This window comes from Squalius cephalus (assembly GCF_949319135.1).
Source record: "Squalius cephalus genome assembly, chromosome: 3".
In the NCBI taxonomy this organism is placed as follows: domain Eukaryota; kingdom Metazoa; phylum Chordata; class Actinopteri; order Cypriniformes; family Leuciscidae; genus Squalius; species Squalius cephalus.
Window position 1 is genome coordinate 29456212 of NC_137124.1, and position 22821 is coordinate 29479032.

Sequence of the window (22821 nt, forward strand, 5' to 3'; positions counted from 1 at the left end):
TGCTTTCAACATTTACTGTGATTAACTCAAATGCTTTATCCAACAAACTCAAACGACCATGACTGATCCACCTTGATTCTCAGAAAAGTTACACTCTTGCTCTGCTCTCGCTCTCTGCGGCTGAGAGAAGGAAGAAGAGAGAAAATAGTGCCTCCCCAGGCCAGCGGTATTCATTAAGATACCATAAAGCTCGTCACATTAATCATTTTAGTCCAGGCCCAAAATAAAAGTGCTCAAGTCATCCCTCTCTCCTCCTTTTTCCCTCTACATTTTGCCTTTCGCATACCTTCCTCAGTGCCCCATTTTAACGTGCTTTAGGGACCCTCAGTTCTCTTCATGTTAAATTAAAAGCGCTGTCATCCCAGCCTCCCCGGGTGTTTGAGCATTTCCTCATTTATGTACCGTAAAGACATAATTCTTTCTCTCATTTTGTTTTTCCTATGGCCTCATTCCACAATGGGGATAGGAAGTGTTGAGGGGCTTATGTCATTACCAATGCCACCCATGGAAGTGATGGATTACTTTAGCTGCTCTATTCAGTGGATCATTGTTCAATTTAAATCTGTGTATAATCAGAATATTAGATGGGTAACATGAAGGTATGCTGGTGTACTGACCAAAAATACATGGCCTAGAAAAGCTCTGAGAGCAGGCTTACTTCTCAAAGTAAATCTGCTTTTGTTGATGTGTGCTGATGTCTGGAATGGCAAGCAAAGGCGATGGAGATCTTGATGTGACTCATTTTTTCTGACATGTTTGCATTTGTAGGTATCGTTCATCCAGAATCTGGTGTTTTGTGTGGAGAGGGCGTATCGTGTGCCAGACTTTGGCATGTGGGAACGAGGAAACAAATATAACAATGGAAGCACAGAGCTGCACTCCAGGTGAGTTTTTTCATTACCTTTCTGTTTCCTTTTAATAACTTTGTCATTAAATGAAAATGCTATAAGATAAATTGCAGGTAAGGATTCACCATATATTGTTACAACATTAGTTATCGGACGATATTACACTTCTTGTAATTTATCACTATTGGTCAATATTGGATATTCAACTACACTACTCATAAGGGTCTGTAAGATTATTTTAGTCTCTTATGCTCAACAAGGCTGCATTTATTTGATAAAAAACCAGTAAAACAGTAATATAGTGAAATAGTATTAACATTTAAAGTAACTGTTTTATTTTAAAATGTAATTCCTGTGACGGCAAAGCTGAATTTCCATCAATCATTACGCCAGTCTTCAGTGTCACATGATCCTTCAGAAATCATTCGGATTTGGTGCTCAAGAAACATTTCCTTTCATTATCAATGTTGAAAACAGTCAAATAAATGCTTTTATTTGAAATGGTAATCTTTTATAACAATCTTTAAAAGTCTTTACTGTCACTTTACTGTCAATCTGTGTTGACATTAATCTTGAAAAATGCAAATAACACTGCTAAATATAATCTTTAGAAGGTACTTAACTGTACATACTGCACATTAGAATTTTTTTAAAACCTGTATTGATTCAATGGGTCTGCAACATTCCTCATGCTCAGTATGGAATAAAACAAATGTTTGTTTACTGCTCGCATTAATGAATCCCAGCACCTGGAACGATGTGAAAGTTTCAGTTCATGTTGGGGAGGTAATAGATTGGAGCATGTCTACGATGGCCCTCCAGTAAAGGTGGCGCTTCATTTTGCCTCCTCTGGGTGAGTCCATGAGTGACTGAACTCTAACTGAGAGGATTCACATAGAGAACCTCCTATCTGCCCATTGCAGACGTGATTCTTAGTGCTCTGCAGACAGCATAGACTGGATTTGCCCAAACAATATGCTTTATAGAAGAGCAAGTCAATCGTCAGTGACTCCCAACACATCACTTTGCCTCTCTTTCATAACCAGGCTCAATAATGATTCTTTCCATCACTGGTTCCTTATCTTGCTGTCACAGCATCCCCACTGAGGGCCAATTAGAGTATTGACTTTTGCTCTTTGCAGTCAGTGTTAACTGAATGAAAAATCTTGAAATATTTTATAACAATCATTTATGATTCTTCAGTCTTCAAATTATATATTTTAGAAAGCTGTCGGTCAAGTAGGGAAAAGCATGTGTAACTTGTTTTATTATGCTTTTTGCTCACTTATTTAGAAAAAGCATAAAGCATAAAACTTTTACCTCAAACAACTTATAACAAGTACAGTACAATTAAACTAGAAGTATACAAAGGCCAGTGCTAGTGCTGTCAAGACATTTATAATGTTACAGAATATTTCTGTTTCAAATAAATGCTGTTCTTTTGAACTTTCTATTGATTAAAGAATCCTGAAAAAAAATATTAAGCAGCACAACTGTTTTCAACATTGATAACAGTAAGAAATGTTTCTTGAGTATCAAATCAGCAAATTAGAATGATGTACTAAAGGATCATGTCACAGTGAGAACTGGAGTAATGTTGCTGAAAATTCAGCGAATAAATTACATTTTTAACAGTTATTTGAAATTGTCATAATATTTCAGAATATTACTATTTTGTATTTGTATTAATATTGTATTTTTGATCAAACAAATGCTTTGTTGAGCATTTAGACTTCTTTCAAAAACTTTAAAAAGTCTTACCATAATGCATGATTATCTCTCTAAAACTGAAGAAGGTCACTAAAACTATTGTTACTGTTGCATTTATTGAGCATCACGTCTATACAGACTCTCCCATGCAAATGTGAATGTTAATTATTGCAAACTGAAACAAATATTTCTTGCAAGCAATTAATGAGTTTGTACTTCTAACAAAATAAGTTATTGTGGATGGAGCTCAGAATGAGATGTGTGATAAGTGTTTTATATCAATGTACTCTGGACCAGCACAAAATAAATTGATGTGGCCTTACTGTTTTCAGTGGCAACGTTGTTAGATTCTGTTGAAACTGTGCCAGATTTTGAGGAAAGTCACAGAACTCCAGAGGGCTGTAATTCATGACCATTCAAGAGGCTCGATTAAAAGTTTCTTTTGAAATTTTCTCAGAAACTTTCAATTTAATTAGAATGAGAATAAAGGGCATTTCACCCAGTCACAAAGAAGAGTTCCAGTTATGTATCCACTTAAGCCTGGTATGGCATGGCACGATTACAAACCGTTCTCGGCCCGGTATTCTAACCGTGCCGAACTGAATGCATGTAGTGAGGTCGACACTCAGGATAGGTCACTTGTCTGTTGCCTGGCTACTAGTTTCTCTTTGCTATTTGAGCGACGTAAACACAAATTAATCATAAAATTAAAAGAAATATCTGATCATTCAACATAATGCAGTCACTGTTTACATCTCATGTCATCAGTAAACCATTGTGTTACGGAGACAAAGACTGGCGCATTTCTATTAAATTCCAAAGAGTGGCTGTTATCAGCCCCACAGTGGAAACCATCCGTACTGTGTTGGTACCGTACCGTACTGGCTGTTCCTGATCGGCACAGAATGGAACGGTTAAGTAAAGAGAACAGTTTGGCCCAACGGTGGAAAAGCAGCTATTGTCAGATTTTACCAATATATCTGGGACTGAGCCCATTTGCTTTCTATCCAAGCAGGAAATCAATAATGCCTCTACCTTGATTGTAATCATAGCTGATGGTTTGGTTGGGGAGGGACACACGGACCAGACCTGGATTCTACCATGTTCTTTTCAATTTAGAATTACCCCCAATGCCTTTCAGTTTGCTCGTTTTCTGCATTTTCACTATTGATTTTTCCTCACAGAGAGCAATTGGGCGTTTTTTATTTATTTATTTATTGCTCAGCACCCCTAGCTCTAATCGTGTACTCTAATCGTATTCTTCACAAGAGTGAGTGGCTGAAGAAGCAAAAATGACAGAAATTATTAGCTTTGTTTAACCTCAAAGGAGTCTTTCATGGATGAAAACAGCTTTGGAAGTAGGCACCTGGAACAGAACTGTATTTAATGAGAGCTTAGTTCTCTGTTTGGGAAAAGTTCTCAAATAGCAAGTGCAATATTCATTTGTCTTAAAATGGAGGTGCTCAATGTTACTGTGAATCTGTTCTATTCTCTTCTAGCTCATTGGGACTAGCCAAAGCAGCTCTGGAAGCCATCAATGGATTCAACCTCTTTGGAAATCAGGTATTGCTGATGTCTTTTGGCTGCTTAATGGGATAGTTCACACAAAAATCTAAATTCTGTCATCATTTTCTCCCCTAATGTCATTTGAAACCTGTTTAATTATCTTTCTTCTGTGGAACACAACAGGAGGTATTTTGCAGATTGTCTAAACTGATCTTTTTCAACAAAATGGTTTGGTGACCAGTGGCTGTCAAACTACAGAAACTATAATAAAGTCTACAGAATTACATAATTTAAATTGTTTGATGAACTGCTTCTTTAATCAAGGAATAATGAATGCTTTTTGAGGAACTTTTTAATGTCCATAAAAGCATATTAGTGGTTAAAAACAGCTAAAGGACGCAATGTACTAACAGCTCTCTTCATCTTTATAATAATAAATGTGTCTGCTCCTGCATAGGGATGTAATTCCTTGCATAAATGTGTCCAAAGCAAAGGGAGAATCGAAACAAAGTGATCAAGATTATTGGGTCAGATTGTATTTGAGCTATCTGTTTTGTCAGAATTCCAACTTTAATGGATGGCGAATACTTCTTCCTTCTATCTGATTTTGGTTCTCTTTTCTTTTTGGAGTGGTCATTAGTGGGATTAATTTGTTTTGGTGTTGAGGGAAAATCAAGATGGCAGTGGGCCACATCCATTATATTTGGTAATGGACCGGAAAAGTGATAACATCCTCAAAGTGCATCCATTTTGGAAACCCCTTCATCCCCCTTCCCCTCCCCCTCCATCACCCCCATCCACACACAGATGAAGGCCCTTCGGATTGGATTATTAAGTCATTGGTAACCTTGGTTGTTTCTCAGTTTAATAGAAGGACAGACCAGATTTAGAAATATGGTGTAGTTATTTGGACACTTTAGTTTTGTTGTTTTGACCTTTTGCCAAGTTTGCCTTTTTCTGCCTAATGTGGCTCTCTGTGTTCTGTCATTAGTAGGAAACATGTTGTGGTATGAAATGACTTTATGGAAGTGACTGCTGTAGACAGTGTTGTTTTGAATTAATGGAGGACTCAAATGGCTGGCTTTGCCATGTGTCTCTCAGTTGGATGGAAGGCGTGCTGTGTCATCACATGGGTTATGTTATTAATGATGGCTCTCACGCTCCATTTCCTCAACTAACTCTCAGCATGGACTGCAGAGCTGGCGCTTTCATGTGTTTCTTTGGAACAGGAGCTGTCAGAGCAGGATAAAAGCAGGTAGATCTTAAACACCATATGTTAAGCTACATATTCCTCAGGTTTCTGATTTTAATTAAAGCACCATCATTTTGAAACCATTTTACAAATTCTCTTGGTTAGCTCTTGGAAGTACTGGATGGTCAACTTGTCAACTAGTCATCCAACTACCAACATCGTTTAGAGAGGTGACTATAAATATATATTTAACATGCTGACAGCATTCTGTCTTTAGAATGCTAAATGTCACATAGCAAATTTCAGCATGCTAAAAACAACACCAATAAGTTGTTGTTGTTTTTTTTAATTCACCCACATTGATTTTTATTAAAAAATAAAAAAGCCAGTCATCAGTTAATCACCCTCATGTTTTTACAAACCTATGCAGACTTTTGTTCATCTTTGGGTTTGGAACACAAATGAGCATTTTTAATATTGTCCAAAAAATTGCACACGATGAAAATTATAGTTTTGTGCAATAAAATGTTACAGATATGTATCTATATATAGACATACATCCACACTTAGATTTAAATTGTTTAGTGCTAAATGTTCAAGGTTAGCTAAAGTCAGCTCTTATCTCACTCAGTAGATGATGGCATGTTCTGCTGGAGTCTACATATCACTGGCACGCCTCCCATTCTTACACTCTTCACAGTCATTTACATTACAATTCCTCTCAGCATATAAATTGTTGGTTCAGAAGCTCGTATGGGCATTTTGTTTCTTTGTTAGCTTCTCTAGATGAGCTAAATGTGCCACAAAATGGTGCTTGTTGTATAATCGGTCTAGGCACGCAGAAGCGAAATTGCTCTCAGTTTAAATGGAGTGGTGTGAGAGGAATACAGAGAAAACAGAAGAAATAGTTTGTTCTGATTGGATGGCCCTTGTTGACTAAGAAGCTGCTATAAGACTAAGAAGACTATACTGTATATATATGTGTGTGTGTGTGTGTGTGTGTGTGTGTGTGTGTGTGTGTGTGTGTGTGTGTGTGTGTGTGTGTGTGTGTGTGTGTGTGTGTGTGTGTGTGTGTGTGTATTTTTGTATTTTTAAAAGTGTGTGGCACTCACTGTCTAGGCTGGTGTAGACTGTGCCTTCCAGCTAAGTTTATATTGTGAATCTCATTTGGGGATAGTGAGGTTGGTGGTTTCAAGGTTTTTCAGGCACCGATGTGGGACTGTTGCTGTGACACACCTCAACCCAAAGTAATCTCTGAAATCTGATGGTAAATTTGGTAAATGCTGCATATGAGCAGCATGATTATGTGGTTTTATGGAAAGGAGGATTGGTTTGATTTTAGGAGACCCCTTGCAGGACTGACATGGACCTTTACATTTCCAATATGACATTTTTAAGCAAATCTTGATTTGTGTCTGTAGTGTTTGTAGTCCTATTATCACCTGTAACCGACACTGCTGAATTCCACCCTTTAAGAGAAGGACATTATAATGTTTGATTTGTGATGTTTGTTTTCCTTCTGCCCTGCAGGGATGCTCCTGGTCAGTCATTTTTGTGGATCTGGATGCTCATAACAGGAACAGACAGACTCTGTGCTCTCTCTTGCCGAGGGAGTCTCGTTCCCATGTGAGTTCTTTTGCCTACTCTGCATATACAGTAAAAACTACTGATCCATTATTCAAGGGGTCGTATCATACTTTTTTTAAGGATTTTTTTTTCTTTCCTGAGGTCCATTTACTGTACTGTTAGTCTAGGTTTCTTGCATGAAAAACATTTGTAATTTAGTTTTTCATAACCATTCTCCACCTTAGAATTGTTCTACTATGCCTGTAGATGTCAATGTAAACAGCCTCTTTGCATATGAAATGAGTAACAGAGTTCAAAAGCCATTCCTTTTGCTGAGACCTTTTGGGGGCAAGCCTAACCTCCAGTTAGCAAGCTAACAATTTAGCATACTAGCTTAGCGCAGCACTAAATGGTTTAGAAAAGCTCTTTGCCTTGCTGGAATGTGCTACACCATTGATCTGACATTAAGGAAGATAGATATGATTCTGCAGGTGGATGGGATGTGTCTTCTGTAGCTGGGAGGATTGAAGGAGAGGGTGTTTTGATGGAGTGAGGTGTGCGTTAATGCATTTGCTTTTCTGACTTAAAGGTTGTATCAGTGATTTCAGGCCCAAAAAAGGCCCAAACATAAATGATTACATTCACCTAATCTTTCCTAACGATCCGCTAGCTGCCCGCCCCATAAGCAGGCCGTCAAAAAAACGCGTCTCTGTAGGCAGCCTAGGCTCTGAGATCTGCACACAAAAACAGTTGGTTTCACCAACCACTCAAAACCAAAATAAATAGTGTTCCAACCAATCACGACAGGGGGTGGGTGTTGTGAGGTTTTGCACTTGTGTTCTCCATAGACAGTAAAATAAAGGTGTTCTCCGACTTCGCGTGCAGCCGTGCACAAGCGCAAAACCTCACTGGAACACTATTTATTTTGGTTTTGAGTGGTTGGTGATACCAACTGTTTTTGTGTGCAGATCTCAGAGCCTAGGCTGCCTACAGAGACGCGTTTTTGTTTTGACGGCCTGCTTATGGGGCGGGCAGCTAGCGGATCGTTAGGAAAGATTAGATGAATGTGATCATTTATGTTTGGGCCTGAAATCGCTGATACAACCTTTAAGAAACCCAAGTATTTTTAAAACTTAGTTTTGATAAATGTTTCTTTTATACTGAAACTAGTACATGTACTATGTTTTCATAGTATATCAAACTCTTTTAATTTGAATTGTCAAGAAAAAATTAATTTCTTGTGATATGACCCCTATAATAGCATCTGTAGAGAAAGCTGCATCCATCAACTCAAAGATTGTCCTTCCCGTCCTTCGCTATATCCATTAGCATTGCATAGTTCACATTCTTCTCTGTGCTAAATTAAATGGAGAACAAAGTGATATCTGTCAAAGAACAGGTAAATTAGCATAATTAAGCCAAATTAAGGCAGTGTATTATGCAAAAATGTTCTTCTCTTGTAAGTTGAGTGAGGTTGTTCTATTCTGTGGCTTGAAGTGTATAGGGCTATGTATTGCATGTATTAAAGCTTCTTCATGAATCTGACTAATGTGTTATTAAAACTGCAGAGGCTAATGTAGAAAAATAGCCCATTCTCAGGAAGAGAGTGGTCACTTAACCCTGGGTTCCCTCGATATTTCCTGATGGAAGGCAAATTCAATAGAGGAGCAGTGAGTCGCTCAATGTCTGTTTCTAATGCAAGTGCTCTTATCATCTAGAACACTGATTCGGCCCTCCTGCCCTGCATCAGCTACCCAGCGTTCGCCGTGGATGATGATGCTCTATATTCCCAGACTCTGGACAAGATAGTCCGCAAACTGAAGGGCAAGTATGGCTTCAAGCGCTTCTTACGGGACGGCTACAGAACGACCAATGAAGACAAGAACCGCAGGCACTACAAACCTGCTGAGATGAAGGTGAGTGTGGTTAGTATATCAGCTGAAATGAAAAAGAAATGGAAGGAAAGGAAATGGAAAATGAAAAGAGTCTTTTCCCCCATATTTGGGATGAGTTATGACTAGCCTCAGGTTTAGCCCTTTTATTTGAGAAACAGAGATTTTGCTATAAAGGTTAGCGACAGATCTAATAAATGGCACTCAGGCATTTTTATACGCATCTTTTAATCTGGTGCAGATTTGTTTATTTATTCATCTCTCAGGAGAATACGAGGGCTGTGGGTAAATCCAATTTGATTGGGTTGGACCGTGAGGATATTAAGTCCAGAATTAGCCTGGAAACACGCTGTGTCTGAATCTGAAATCTGAAAGGGGGAGATTTAACCCGCAGCTATCACCACATCAGCTGCCAGAGCTGACCTCCTACAAGTAGAAGGAAATGAGAAGAAAAAAAGAAAAGGACTCTTAGTCAGGCCAAATGCTCCATCAATACAGTACATTAACCTAATTACTTAATTCACCCAAACAAGAAAGTACCATGGTATTCTCATGTGTTGTAGGCTGTGAAACTATGGCTGCACCAAGCTATTCCTTTATGTACACTATCATTCAAAAGTTTGGGGTCAGTAAGTTATTTATTTATTTGTTTGTTTGTTTATTTTAAATTAAATGAATACTTTAATTATTATTTAAAATAAAAGCTTTTCATTTGAACTTTTTTCATGAAGGTTTTCACAAAAATATTAAGCAGCACAAGCATTTTCAACATTGATAATAACAGAAATGTTTCTTGAGCATCAAATCAGCATATTAGAATGATTTCTGAAGGATCATGTGACACTGAAGACTGGAGTAATCATGCTGAAAATTCAGGAATAAATTACATTTAAATAAAAATGACCAACGCCAATTCCAGATAAGTTGGGACATTTTGTAAAATGCAATAAAATCAAGAATCTGGGTGTTAATTCTCTACATCTATATAAACACATTTTGATTTTGATGGTTGCAACACACTCCAAAAATGTTGGGACAGAGGCAAAATAAAAGTGAAAAGATTATAGAATATCCAAGTTAAACTGTTTTGAAACAGTCCACAATTTGCAGGTGAAATTGTAATAGGTGATGGTATCATGTTTGGGTGTAAAAGGAGCTTTGCAAGCAAAGATGGATCATGGCTCACCAATTTTTGGAATTCTCAGTCCCAAAGACAAAAGGGACCATCCAGACTTTTATCAGCGGTTGATGCAAAAGCAAACATCTGTCATGGAATGAAGATTCATCAGTGTATGGGTGACTTGCAAATGTGTGAAGGTATCAATGACGTAGAGGCGTATATTGGGATTGTACAGAGACATTTTTGCCATCAAGATGGCATCTTTCCTTGGAAGCAAGGCTTCATTCTGCACATTTCTAAAACAGAGTGGTTTCTAGACACTCTACACCGTAGAAGGGATGTGCTTGACTAACATCCCTGTTGTCCAGATCTGTCTCTTATTGAAACTATATGACACATCATGAAAAGGAGAATCAGACAATGATGACCACAGACTGTTGAGCAGCTGTCTTGTAGCAGGCGAGACTGGCCAAAAATTCCACTTGTTGCAGCCATCAATTACAATTAAGTTGGTCAGTGAAAACATTGAAAACTTTCCTTTGTACTTTTGTTTAAAAAAAAAAAAAGAATTAACAAAATGCATATCTTTGATTTTATTGCATTTTACAAAATGTCCAAACTTTTCTGTAAATGGGATTGTAAAAAACAGTTATTTTAAACTGCATTATTTCACAATATTACAGTTTTTACTGATAAATTAATTAAAGCTTGTTGAGCATAAGAGACTTCTTAAAAAATGTTTTAAAAAAAAATATTACCGGCCCCAAACTTTTGAACGGTGGTGTACTTTTGTAGAACCGTCAAAGAAATAGATGTGATAGTATATAATTACGCCAATCATTCAGAACCATGGTATTACGATCTGCCCACTTTTATTAAAAACAAACTGCTTAAACAAGATGGTTTGCTGGAGAGGTCTCAAAACCTCTCAAAAACCAGCCAATAGACAGGCCTGATATACGCTTGTTTGGATGTTGTTTTTAAAAATAGTCGTGGTATCCCATGTTCCCTGCACAGTATTTTTGTTTGTGTAGTAGTCAATTTCTTATAAGGGATTGTAATGCCATTTTATGTTTTTATTATGTTTTAAGATACATTAAATCATTGTGCCATGAATTATGTTCTTGATATCTTTATGTTATCAGCCTGTCATGTTCAGACAAATACAAACTCTTCTGCCTGGTTGGAGTTTCCATTCTGTTGAACCCATAACCAAGTTATGATGACAGAGGATTTCAAGCCTGAATGTCTCATAGTGACTGAATTTCCTCTGGTGAATGATATAGTCTCACTAAGTAATTGTAGTAAGTGAAGCCAAAGACCCCTGAGACTCCTTCTGTTTACTGTGAGTAGGCCTCAGTGTCTGCTCTTTCCCACCCAGGAGACATTTATTTTAATATGTCTGCCCCACATCTCTCTCTCTCTCTCTCTCTCTCTCTCTCTCTCTCTCTCTCTCTCTCTCTCTCTCTCTCTCTCTCTCTCTCTCTCTCTCTCTCTCTCTCTCTCTCTCTCTCTGGTTTGTTATAGAAATTGATATTGAGAAAAAAAGACAAAGTGGATTTTAGTTTTAGTTTTTCAGGGTTTAATGTTAGGCTTTTGGCGCAACTTGTGTTAAGAAACCACGTTTAAGTATTGAAAAATGGTCCTTTAAATCAGATGATTTTAAACTGTTAGTTAGAAAGTAGATTAATTTAGTTATTTTCTCTGTTTTAGAAAATGTCTATACAAGTAACCCTGTTTTTGCCCTGAAACAGCTTTTATGCGATATGCCAATGATGCGAGACCAGTCCAATTAACAGCCTTTATTTCATTACATCCTAATCTCTCACTCTTATCTCCTAATACCACAGCAATTGTCTTGCGAGATTGCTAGCGGAGATAGAGAAGTCTTAATTACATTTGGGAAAGGTTGAGAGACATTTTGTTCCCTGTCAGCCATCAAAGTGTGCTTTAGATTTTGTACCTCTTAAGCAGCTCACAAGATTTCCTTTTCTAAAGACAGATCATTCAAATTGAGGTTGTCATATAATTGGCAGCGATGAAAAGAGGATCACGGAATTGTATTACGAACGTTTCATGTCATGAATAGTGAGAATATTGTGAATGCATGAGCTTTAAGTTTTAATTGCACCCTGAAAAAGTGGGTTGCTAAATGTGGTATGTTTGAGCGGAATAAAACAACATCAGAATGCTCCATGGGCACAAATATGCCCACACAAAATTGTTGGTTAATCCCTGTTTATTTGGTTTGATATTGATACAAATGTTTTTGATGGATTACTCCCTAAGTAAACTCAATCTGCCCACACATGTGCACATGTAGCCCTAATTTTAAATTCCTGTTTGAGAGGAAAGGCTTTAATTTTAACACAGCATCTGTAGGCACTTAAATGTTGACTTATACTTCTAAATGAATTTGATAAAACAAGCTGCAGTCACATACTTTGAATTAATTATTGCATTTTCACACTCACAACCCATCTCTACATGTGAGTTGATTTTAATTTCAAACCCAAGTGATTCATGGCTCTGCTCTTGGGAAACAGAGACGGAGCACTATGGCTTTTTAATGGAGTTTCTGCTTGACTGCTGTACTTTACTTCAACATAATTGTTTTCTGTTTTCCTGAACTTTCGTAACTGGAAAACAGAGGTTGTCTGGCATTTCCTCTCAATGTTTTGAAGGGCTTCTATATTATATATCTGCATTTTGCTGCAGGTGACATATTGCAGTCAAAGTCAGTCAAATTACAGGTTGTTTGGCACTCCAAATGTACTGTTCATTTAATAATGTGGGATTTTTATTTATTTTTGTTTGCTCATTTTATTTCTACAATTTTATTGCATATTACACACAGGCAGATTGAGGAATTCATGTACATATTTACCTTGCACAGGTAACAATAACAGGTTTGAACTGGTATCATGTTCTTGAATATTTACATGATTTGTTTAAGTAATGGCTCCTCATGCATCTGGTGTCTTATTCTCTGCCCTGTGATGTTTTTCAGCTCTTTGATGGGATTGAGTGCGAGTTTCCCATTTTTTTCATCTATATGATGATTGACGGTAAGATTCATGGATAATAAATTGTAGGCTCTATAATAATATATTGTATTGTATTGTATTGTATTGTATTGTGCATATAATAGCGTGGTTTATGTTTCACTGTTAAATTTACAGTAAAAAAATGTCAGCTGTATTGTCAGATATTGCATATTGGTGCCTGTATATTTTGCAATTTAAAACTGTATATTTCATTAAGTGATGTAACGTTAATATACCAGTCTACTTTAAGTACCAATACCTGCTTTTGTACTAATACTCACCATAATAACACAGATGGTACCACAGAAAGCCACATGATAAATCACAGTTCATTGTAAGTTGCCTGTCCATAAAACATGGCCATTACATGGCCAAACGCCCTACTGGGTCATTCGCACAAAGACAAAACATCATTAGGGTAGCACACATGACACAAAAAAAAAATCAATAAACATTAATTTAAGAGAATGTAATGCAAAACTCCCTAATGTACATTACTGACAACAGAAAGAAGAAAGAAAAAAATTGGGAATGTCTTTTCCCAATTTATGGCTTTTACTGTTTTTCACCATGAATATGGTAGTTCATAGTTTTTCTTTGCAAAAGCCATAAATTGGACAGTATTTTACTTCGCGATGTTAAACTATTACTTACAGTTAATCAATTAATAGGTTTTTACTGTCGCTTTTTTACACACTTTTTCTGTAAATTTTGCAAACGTTTTTAGAGTGTTGCATGTAAATGCTGAGCTTGCTGAAATCAGAGCCACCTGTATAATTGTCCCGTCTCTGAGCAGTATTACCTGGAGGATGGGGATGGAGTGTTTTGTAATTTCTCTTTTGTTGACCTATTGTTCAGGTGTGTTTAGAGGAAATCCTGCTCAAGTCAAAGAGTACGAGGAACTGCTACAGGCTGTCATCTTCCAGTCTTTTGAGGGTAACTTCTGGACACACACACATGCATACGCACATCTTTTAGGACAAACTGTCAAAGCATGTCACGTTGTGATGGACTCTGCTTGCCTGCCACTGTCCTCCAGCCGCTGCCAATGAGTGTTATTTTCCCATTACTCTTTATTAGAGTGGTCCTTTCGTATTCATCTTTCCCTCGCTGCGTGATTTCCTTAGACGCGTCTCAGTCAAGTGCACAACAGAGGAGATGCTCATTATTTAAACAGACCAGAACACCGTCGATTCCCCACAGGCAGACAAAAAAACATCTCTCATGCTGTCTGACAGTTCTTCAGACCAGCACTCTTCAGAAGTATAACCACAATAAGCAACTTAATAACTAGTTCAGCTCTTTTCATTTGCTTACAGTGGGCCTCACCAATATACTGTAGATGAGAGCTTGGCTTAGTCGACTAAATTATGCTTGACAGAGAAAAGGTGAATTTACAGCTAGGCTGGATTGTGCTGACAGCCTTTTTGCTGCTTTTTTCTGCATGGATTTATCTCTTCATCTTTTTTTACATATTTATTAAGTAAATAGTCATTAGCAATATCTAAATAACAGAACTGACATCCAATATGAATAGCAGTAACATTAGTAAATTTTCTGAGCAAAATCATGCAAGCAAGTTGTACTGCTGTTGCACTGAATATGTGTTTTACATTCCATGCAAATTGGCCAGGTAATTATTTTATTTCTTCTCTGGCAAACAAAAAAAGTTCCAAAAGTTCCACACCTGTTACTATACACTACTGTTCAAAAAGTTTGTGGTATAAAATAACAGTTTTCTATGTTAATATATATTAAAATGTAATGTATTCTTGTGATGGCAAAGCTGAATTTTCAGCATCATTACTCTTTAGTGTCACATGATCCTTCAGAAATCAGAACTGTCTCATATATGTACAGAAGACACCCTAGGACTCTTTGAATTTTGTCTAATTTGATTCTCCGCAGGGCACGCTGTTATTCCCAAGTATTTCTACGTGCCAGCAGACTTTGTAGAGGCTGAACAGAAGAAACATGGCAGCCAGAAGCGCTTCCCCAGCAACTCGGGGCGTGATGGGATGCTGTTCCTCTGGGGACAGGCCCTGTATAACATCGCTAAGCTGCTGGGTGAGTTTCAGATCCATCCAGAGCCCAGGGGTCAGGGCTGCTTCACACAACACAGACATGCACTGAGAGAGTTTACATAGATATTCTTTTATTTATTCATGTAGTGACTTTATGCCATTTGCTCATATTCCTCAAAAGGAAAGAGAGCCGAAACCACTGGGATCCCTCTGAAAGCTGTGGACAAAATGGTTTATGAACCAAACTAAACAATGGGACCATATTAGTAGAGGTCAACAAATGTTTTTTATGAATCACAGTGTTTGTGTGAAAAATTGTTAGCATTTATTCAACTTCATGTCCTTTCGGTGACTTGTGCACTATTTTTCAAGTCTTCTGTAGCCATTTTTGTGAGAAACAGACAGGAAATGGAAGTCATTATTCATTAATCTTCTCCTCCACCGTAGCTCTTGACTGATCGTGCCACATCAAGTTTGATTTTCTGCAAATAAATTCTAAGTCTAATAACGATCCCTATTAACTATTAACATGACTTTCCCCACAAAAAATATTGTATTTTCTGCAATGTTATTACCATGCTGCACACCCAGAGTGATTCATATTGTAAGCAATGATTCATGTGTATGCTTTGCAGTAAAATCCAGACCAGCAGAGATACAGTATTAGTAATCTATGCTAAGGGCTTGTTTTCAAATCGAAAACCTTGTCTGGGTTAAAAATACAGAGATTTGTTTCAAAGCTTATGTGAACTGAAAAACAGTAATTGGTTTCCGTTCTGTGTTTGCTGTTCAGTGGATGGTTTGATCAGCCCAAAGGACATCGACCCCATCCATCGCTATGTGCCCCGAGAGGATCAGAGGAACGTCAGCATGCGATACTCCAATCAGGTGAGCTGCATCCCGTCTCTCTTCAGCCAACTACGCGAATACTAAAATCTATCCTGTAAACACACATATGAATTGCCTGTGTATTTAATCTCTCAGAGCCTCATGCATAATTTGTTTTAGGCTTTTCTTCACATCTCCGTATCAGTCCCCTACAGCTGACTTGTTTTGCAGATCCATTCCTAGCAGATCTGTTAGTGCTGAGACAGATCACACTGTTCTTGATAAGAGAAACCTACGAACACCTGCTGTTTCATAGCTAGAACAGTACTCCCTCATCTGTCTCTGTAAACAGTCTGCAGTATCGCTTTTTAATACAGCATCTGCTCAATCCAGTTTTACTCAGGGTTTGTGTCGGAGCCCTGACAAAAAGTGGAACGGGTTGAAAAATGCACATGCAAATTAAAAACAAACAAACATTTTCATCACATTTCATCTAGTAAAAAGCACATTACAACTTTATTAACACACAACCCTGCTGGTAAATCTGTTGATAATTATATTAAGTATACACTACCATTCAAAAGTTTGGCACCAGTAAGATTTTTTTCCTCTGAATAAACTTTTACTTTTATTCCGCTAGGATGTATTAAATTCAACAAATGTGACAGTAAAGACATTTATATTGATTTCTATTTCAAATAAATACTGTTCTGTTGAACTTTCTATCCATCAAAGCGTCCTGAAAAAAAGGCTTTAAACAAAAATGTTTACCAGCACAACAGTTTTCAACATTGATGATAATAATAAATGTTATTTGAGCAGCAAATTAGAATGATTTCTGAAGGATAATGTAACACTGAAGACTGGATGAATGATGCTGAAAGTTCAGCTTTGACATTTACAGAAATAAATGACAATTAAAAAAAAAAATTAAATAGAAAACTGTTATTTTAAATTGTAATAATATTTCACACTATTATAGTTTTTACTGTATTTTTGGTCAAATAAATGCAGCCTTGGTGAGCATAACTTTTTCAAAAACAACCCCAAACTTTTGAATAGTGGTGTATGAATCTATTTAAGATTTTGTAATTTTTTTTTTTTTTTTTTGTGAATCTGTGGTGTCAGCCCTGGTCTGTAAATGGTTCACTGGTTTTGCTTCATGACTGTTAGATTAGAATTTTCTAATGTGATGTCTGTGGCTGTTGGGAAGCAGCAGTCTTGTTACAAAGAAGGGGTGTTTATCATAGTCTTCATACTTAACATAGCGCTAGCTACTGAATGCAGACTTCATATAAGTATGTGAGGAACCAGGGAGCTATCAGAAATGTCACTTCCTTTCAAAACGTCTGACACTTCTATTGTAGTGAGAATGGTGACTCATGCGTGCAATAAAAGCTAACAAAGAGGCTGAGATAAGTGCTGAGCGAGCTTCATTAGCATGTATACAAGTATGTGTCTTATTTACATACCTGAAGTATTTATTATTTATATATATATTTATACCACCAGACGACCGTACGCATACTACGCAAGTCGACTTACGCCACAAGAGTAACTTGTGACACATGTATGACGTAGGATGTAGGAGTATCGTAAGCTTAGATGCCTCTCGCGGTTTAAACAAATAGGGCTGTGCAACAAACTGAAGCTCCTCTTCTATTATATAGAAATGTTTTGCTCTTTCCTCTGAGCCTCCGCGTTCGTCGCTACGTTGTGCGTCGGGTCAGGGGTTAGTCTTCCACCGTAAATCGATGCGTAAGGCCGTCTGTCGGAAGCTAGTGATTATAGTTTATAAAGTTTTAAATATGAATATTTTTCTTACACAAACGCTTTGCTTCAGAAGGCCATTGTTAACCCCCCGGAGCCGTGTGGAGCACTTTTATGATGGATGGATGCACTTTTATGGACTTCAAAACAGAAACAGCCATTCACTGCCATAATAAAGCTTGGAAGAGCCAGGACATTTTTTTATATAACTCTGTCCCTTTAATTGTATATTGCCAGCAAAATCACCCTGCATAACCCCAGTCCTAGTTGAGATGTAGCTGTAATTTGACTAGTGTTGGCTTGGAAGTGCAAGTTTGTTTAATCAGAGGCAGTGTTTTATTCATGAGTGTTGCACCGCTGCATGGGAGAGTGGGAGGAGCCATGCTGCTTTGAAGGAGGGCACTGCATATTGCACAGTAATGCGTAAATGTGCTTGTCTCTTTGCTTTTGGATCAAAGGCTACACTGGCTAAAGGGGCACGTTGCCGTGACTGCTGTTTATGTGATGTGTGCATGTGCAGCAGTGTATGTTTGTGGATTGGATGTAGCCATATGAAGTGTCAGGTTATGTTTGCCTATATATTACGGCCTGTCTTTGAGCACCTTTATGCAATATTTATGTGAGTACTCATGCACTACATGATTGAATATGATTGCCAGTTTGTGTTTATGCATAAGTTGTTCTCAGCCTACACTTTGTCCTCCTAACATCTCCCATACTTTGTCCCCAGTATGAAGGCAGATCTTCATTCTGAACCATGTCCTTGCTCAGAGATTAGACGGGCTCTTTTCCCTGATTGATGGATGTACCCTCTTTCAACAAAGCACAGATGGAGCTCAGTTTAAATTTAGAAACGATTGTTCAGCAGAGCAGCCAAGGTGCAGGAAGCAGCCTCGTCTTTTTGCCTTTTAAACACAGAGAACAGCTTTTGAAATGCTTCCCTCGCTCACATACACAAGCTCAGGGAAAGAGGCCTACTTAGCTTTGAAGGCGCTCTATTTCTCTGATTCATATTTAATTTGATGCATTAAGACAAATGTATTCCAGTTCAGTCCCATTGTTTGGTTGGCTGTTCTCAACAACTGTGTCTTTTAATGTGAAAACACAGGATGTTACTGCGGTATGTTTTATTGGAAGTGATTGTTTGGGGTTTGAGTTTAGGACTATGGGGATTGGACGCAACTCGTTCCACGTGAAATCTCCTGTCTGCGTGTCTTTTTCATTGGGCTGAGTCACTTCCTAAACACCCCGAGGGATTTCCAGAACACACCACAAATAAACACACTACAAATGGTGAAGACATATCAGTGGCCATACGGCATGGACATATGCAGATGTTCAAGGTTGTCTGTCTTTTCTGTCCATCCATCCATCCATCCATCCATCCATCCATCCATCCATCCAGTCTGTCTGTTGCTGAAACTGTAGAGCACAGCACTAACAATGCCAAGGTCATGGGTTCAAAGCACGGGCTGACAAAATGTGTATCTTGAATAAAGTGCAAGTCACTTTGGATAAAAGCATCTTGTAAATGTATCTATTATTCGTTTGTTCGTTCTTTCTTTGAATTTTAATTAATTCCATTTCCACTTGCATTCAAATTTGAATTGATATTCTGCATCCTATTGGCTGCCTCAACTGAAATTCAAGAACTGGAATTTAAAAGACATTCTCCATTCAGTTCTAAATGCAGCACAACCCTGGAACAGAAACATGCGCACTTACTATGTTACTTACATTCATAATAGAAATCCATATAGACGTGTATGCAAGTAGGTGCACTGCACATTTACACACATTCACACAACTCGCTTTTGATGGCGAACTAATTCACCTTGTACTTGTTGAGGCTGCTCTTCGTTGAAATGACTCTTTATAAATGTAAGCATGGTGTGTGTGTGTGTGTGTGTGTGTGTGTGTGTGTGTGTGTGTGTGTGTGTGTGTGTGTGTGTGTGTGTGTGTGTGTGTGTGTGTGTGTGTGTGTGTGTGTGTGTGTGTGTGTGTGTGTGTGTGTGTGTGTGTGTGTGTGTGTGTGTGTGTGTGTGTGTGTGTGTGTGTGTGTGTTTTAATTCCTGAAAATATTGATGGAGAATTTCCAATGACCATCACTACACTTGCATACGCACCCACATGAACACATCATTCTAAAGCATGTCAGTTGTCCACCTTTATGCTGAGAGACACAAACAAAACACTTCACAGTGCAGGAGAGAACGATGATGGGTTGAAAATATTAAAGAGAGCGCAAAAGAAGGGCTGTACATTTGGGCAGGCAACATTCTGTAATTCTGTGCTGACGGCCATGTGGAAACATTTGTTGTTGGAGCTGAAAGTCTTTTCTCAAATGTCTTCGGAGTGGTGACAGATGTGTTGTATGTTTATCACCGACAGCCAGCAGATGTGATGAATGTGGCAAGAAATCGTTTATGTGTCACTCACTCAGTTAGTATAACTCCAGACTTTATAGTACGAGAATCCAAATCCAGTGTCACTCTGATATTGTAATGTTTGGAGTGTATTTCACTGGAAACATATCTTGGCATATACCTTTCCATGTTATCTCCTAATAAGTAATGATGATCAAGCATTGTTCAGCAGCCAACTAGTCAAGACAAACAAAATTACGCTGTTATTAGGCTGTGAAATCTAAAAACACAAAGGCTTTTTAAGAGTAAAGTCCAGAACCTTGCCTCTGTTAAGTTTTGTCCAAATCCCGCTTAAGTGGTTTGGGGAAGAAAAAGTTCAGACTTCTTAATAATCATAGATGAGTTCAATTGCGACAAACAGTAATGCTATCTATCAGGATGTGAGACCAACACTATATTAAGGTAAGGTTAGGGTTTAGTATTTGCTTCAATGTTATAGGCAATCAGCACTTTGATTGAGTGACTCCTTTGACTCCAGGGGGTTTAATAAAGGCCTATAAAGCTTGGAAGCTTTATTTTTTTTTTAAATATAACTCCGATTGTGTTTGGCTGAAAGAAGAAAGTCATATACACCTTTTAATCATTTTCATTTTTGGGTGAACCCTTTAATGCATCTTTTCAGACCAACACAAACATTTGCATGTCATTTTCTTATGGAGAGGTTTTATAATCTCTGTTCTATCACACTGTGAATAAAATTGGCCAACCAATACGTTTTGTGCTTTTGGTCATTTGGTCATTGTTGGTACATAAAACTGTGACTTGGTGGTGCTTGTGAACAGAGAATTTGGCTAAGCAACAGTGAATAGCAGAATCTGGACCCGACTCTCTTTCTCTGTACTGTTGTTTTTTAATAAAATAATAATAATATAACAATAATAAAAAAATCTAACAGCTGTTTTAAAACCTGTAAATGCTGTTTGACTTTGTTTTTATAAATTTATTGCGAACAAGAAGGTGTTTGAAATGGAAAGCTGTGCCCTTTGTCAGAGCCAATAGCCTTGTGGGCAACGCTCTGATGTGTAGCGCGGGTGCACTTCGGGATACAAGAGTTTGAGTCCCATCTTTCCCAATCCCGCCCCCCTCTTTCTCTCACTTTATTTACTGTCAGTTATCTACTTTTTATCTCAATAAAGGCAATAACACCAAAAAAAAAAAAAAAAAGCGCCCTTGTGTAACTGATTTCCATATGTGTCACCTACTGTTAGAGAGTGCATTTTCATTCAGACCATCTTCCATTTTTTTCAAACAGACAAATGACGTGTGAAAATCGGGCTGCATTTCTGTGCTGAACATTTGTGTTGGTGTGAACAGGTCTTACGACCCAAACCAATAACAGACCCCCAGATCCATTCCAGATCAGTACCCAAATCAGGACCTGTCGGTTCAAGAACCAGTCAGTCCATTTTAATAAAGTAAAATATTGAAAATACTGAATTATTGTGACACTTGATACACTGAGACACAGAACTGCATCTAAACCTAATGTCTTTTGTAGTGAAATGTGAAATATTTGTGAAATGAATTACAAAAAGTGTCAGTGTTAGGTCGGTGTCATTTTCCTTCATATTACTTTTGTGACTGTGTGTTTTATCAGAGGCTTAAAAACACAGTCCCAATCTGTTTCTGAAACCGCTCTGCACATACTTTCCTTTGGAGCAGCTCTACAGGTATTAGTAATCAGCCTCCTTATCTCCTCTCACTCCACACACTGCATCTTTATGGGAATTACATCACATACAACACCGCTGACAAGCACCAGACTCCTGAGGCTTTCACCTGCCTCGCTTTAATATAAATTGATTTTTTTTCCTTCTTGTCATAAGGATTGCCGACTAGATCTAATATATCTGTGGTCCTTCTAGAGAGGGGTGATGTGTATCGAATTCACAGCAAGCCTTTGTTCACAATTACACTCCCACCTTCTCCAAAGTCCAATCCCCAACCCTTTCAATTTCTTTAAGGTGATTGTGGCCAGACGTGCGCTGTTGCATAGGGAGCCCCTCACTCTATTATAAGATGTGGAATGGAGATGAAAAAGTAAGCACTTTTTCCATTCTACTTTGGAAAGAGAATTTTATTTTTACATAGGGGTCCAAAAATCTGAGGCCAATGCTTCAATTTTAAATTTTTCATTGTTTTATTAAACATTTTTCTAAATCTTAAAACTCTTTGTGTATTTGCTGTTTTAAATAAAAAAAATTAATCCCAGAATTTCAATATGGTCTCATGACTTTAGATTCATTTTTCTATCTCCATCTCTTAGTTTGATGGGGCTTTATCAATTGAAATGTGTAACCTAAATTGCAAACAGCTCCCAAACTTACCAGCTGCATCAACAAAGAGACTTCTTTGAATTTTAATCATTAAAGGTACATTAGGCATCCTAAAGAGCAGCAGTTCACATCGGTTAATGTTTTTGTGTATTGGCAGAACAAACTGCGATGCGATTGTGGATCTGCCATATCTCTTTTATCCACATCATATCTCTAAGAGACAGTCCATTGGGTTTGCATTGATTCATCACATAAATGGATTCAAAGAAAAGGGGCTTATTTCAGGCTGTCCGATTAGAATAGAATCTTTAAAGTTCCTTTTAGTTTGAATTGAGATATTATAAAATCTTTACAGCTCTAAAACATTTGCAATAATTTACCATAAGAATGGATTCAGGAAAATGGCTTATTTTAGGTTGTCAAAATAGAGCATTATATACTGCCACATGAGCAATGCTGGTGTTGTGTAGAATGTTGTGTTGTGGTTTGCTGCTACTGTCTGCAGAATCAGAAAGTATTCTAATAACGTGATATGTGAACTCTGTATTGCAGTATATTGCATTTGAGGCAACAGTTATAGCATTTCATTAGTCTGTACTTTTACACCTTTGTGATG

At 37.7% G+C, this 22821-nt stretch overlaps 1 protein-coding gene across 3 annotated transcripts in view; it reads left to right on the forward strand.

Moving 5' to 3' along the window:
* The window catches only part of phkb (phosphorylase kinase, beta), a 67556-nt gene that overhangs the window by 22746 nt on the left and 21989 nt on the right, over positions 1-22821 (forward strand). For all 3 annotated transcript variants that reach the window (XM_079867057.1, XM_079867056.1, XM_079867058.1), the window contains 8 exons: positions 769-884; positions 4058-4121; positions 6787-6882; positions 8541-8738; positions 12845-12902; positions 13740-13817; positions 14790-14948; positions 15699-15793. In XM_079867057.1, coding sequence (XP_079723183.1) covers positions 769-884; positions 4058-4121; positions 6787-6882; positions 8541-8738; positions 12845-12902; positions 13740-13817; positions 14790-14948; positions 15699-15793 — 864 coding nt within the window. The remainder of the gene's footprint in view (positions 1-768; positions 885-4057; positions 4122-6786; positions 6883-8540; positions 8739-12844; positions 12903-13739; positions 13818-14789; positions 14949-15698; positions 15794-22821) is intronic.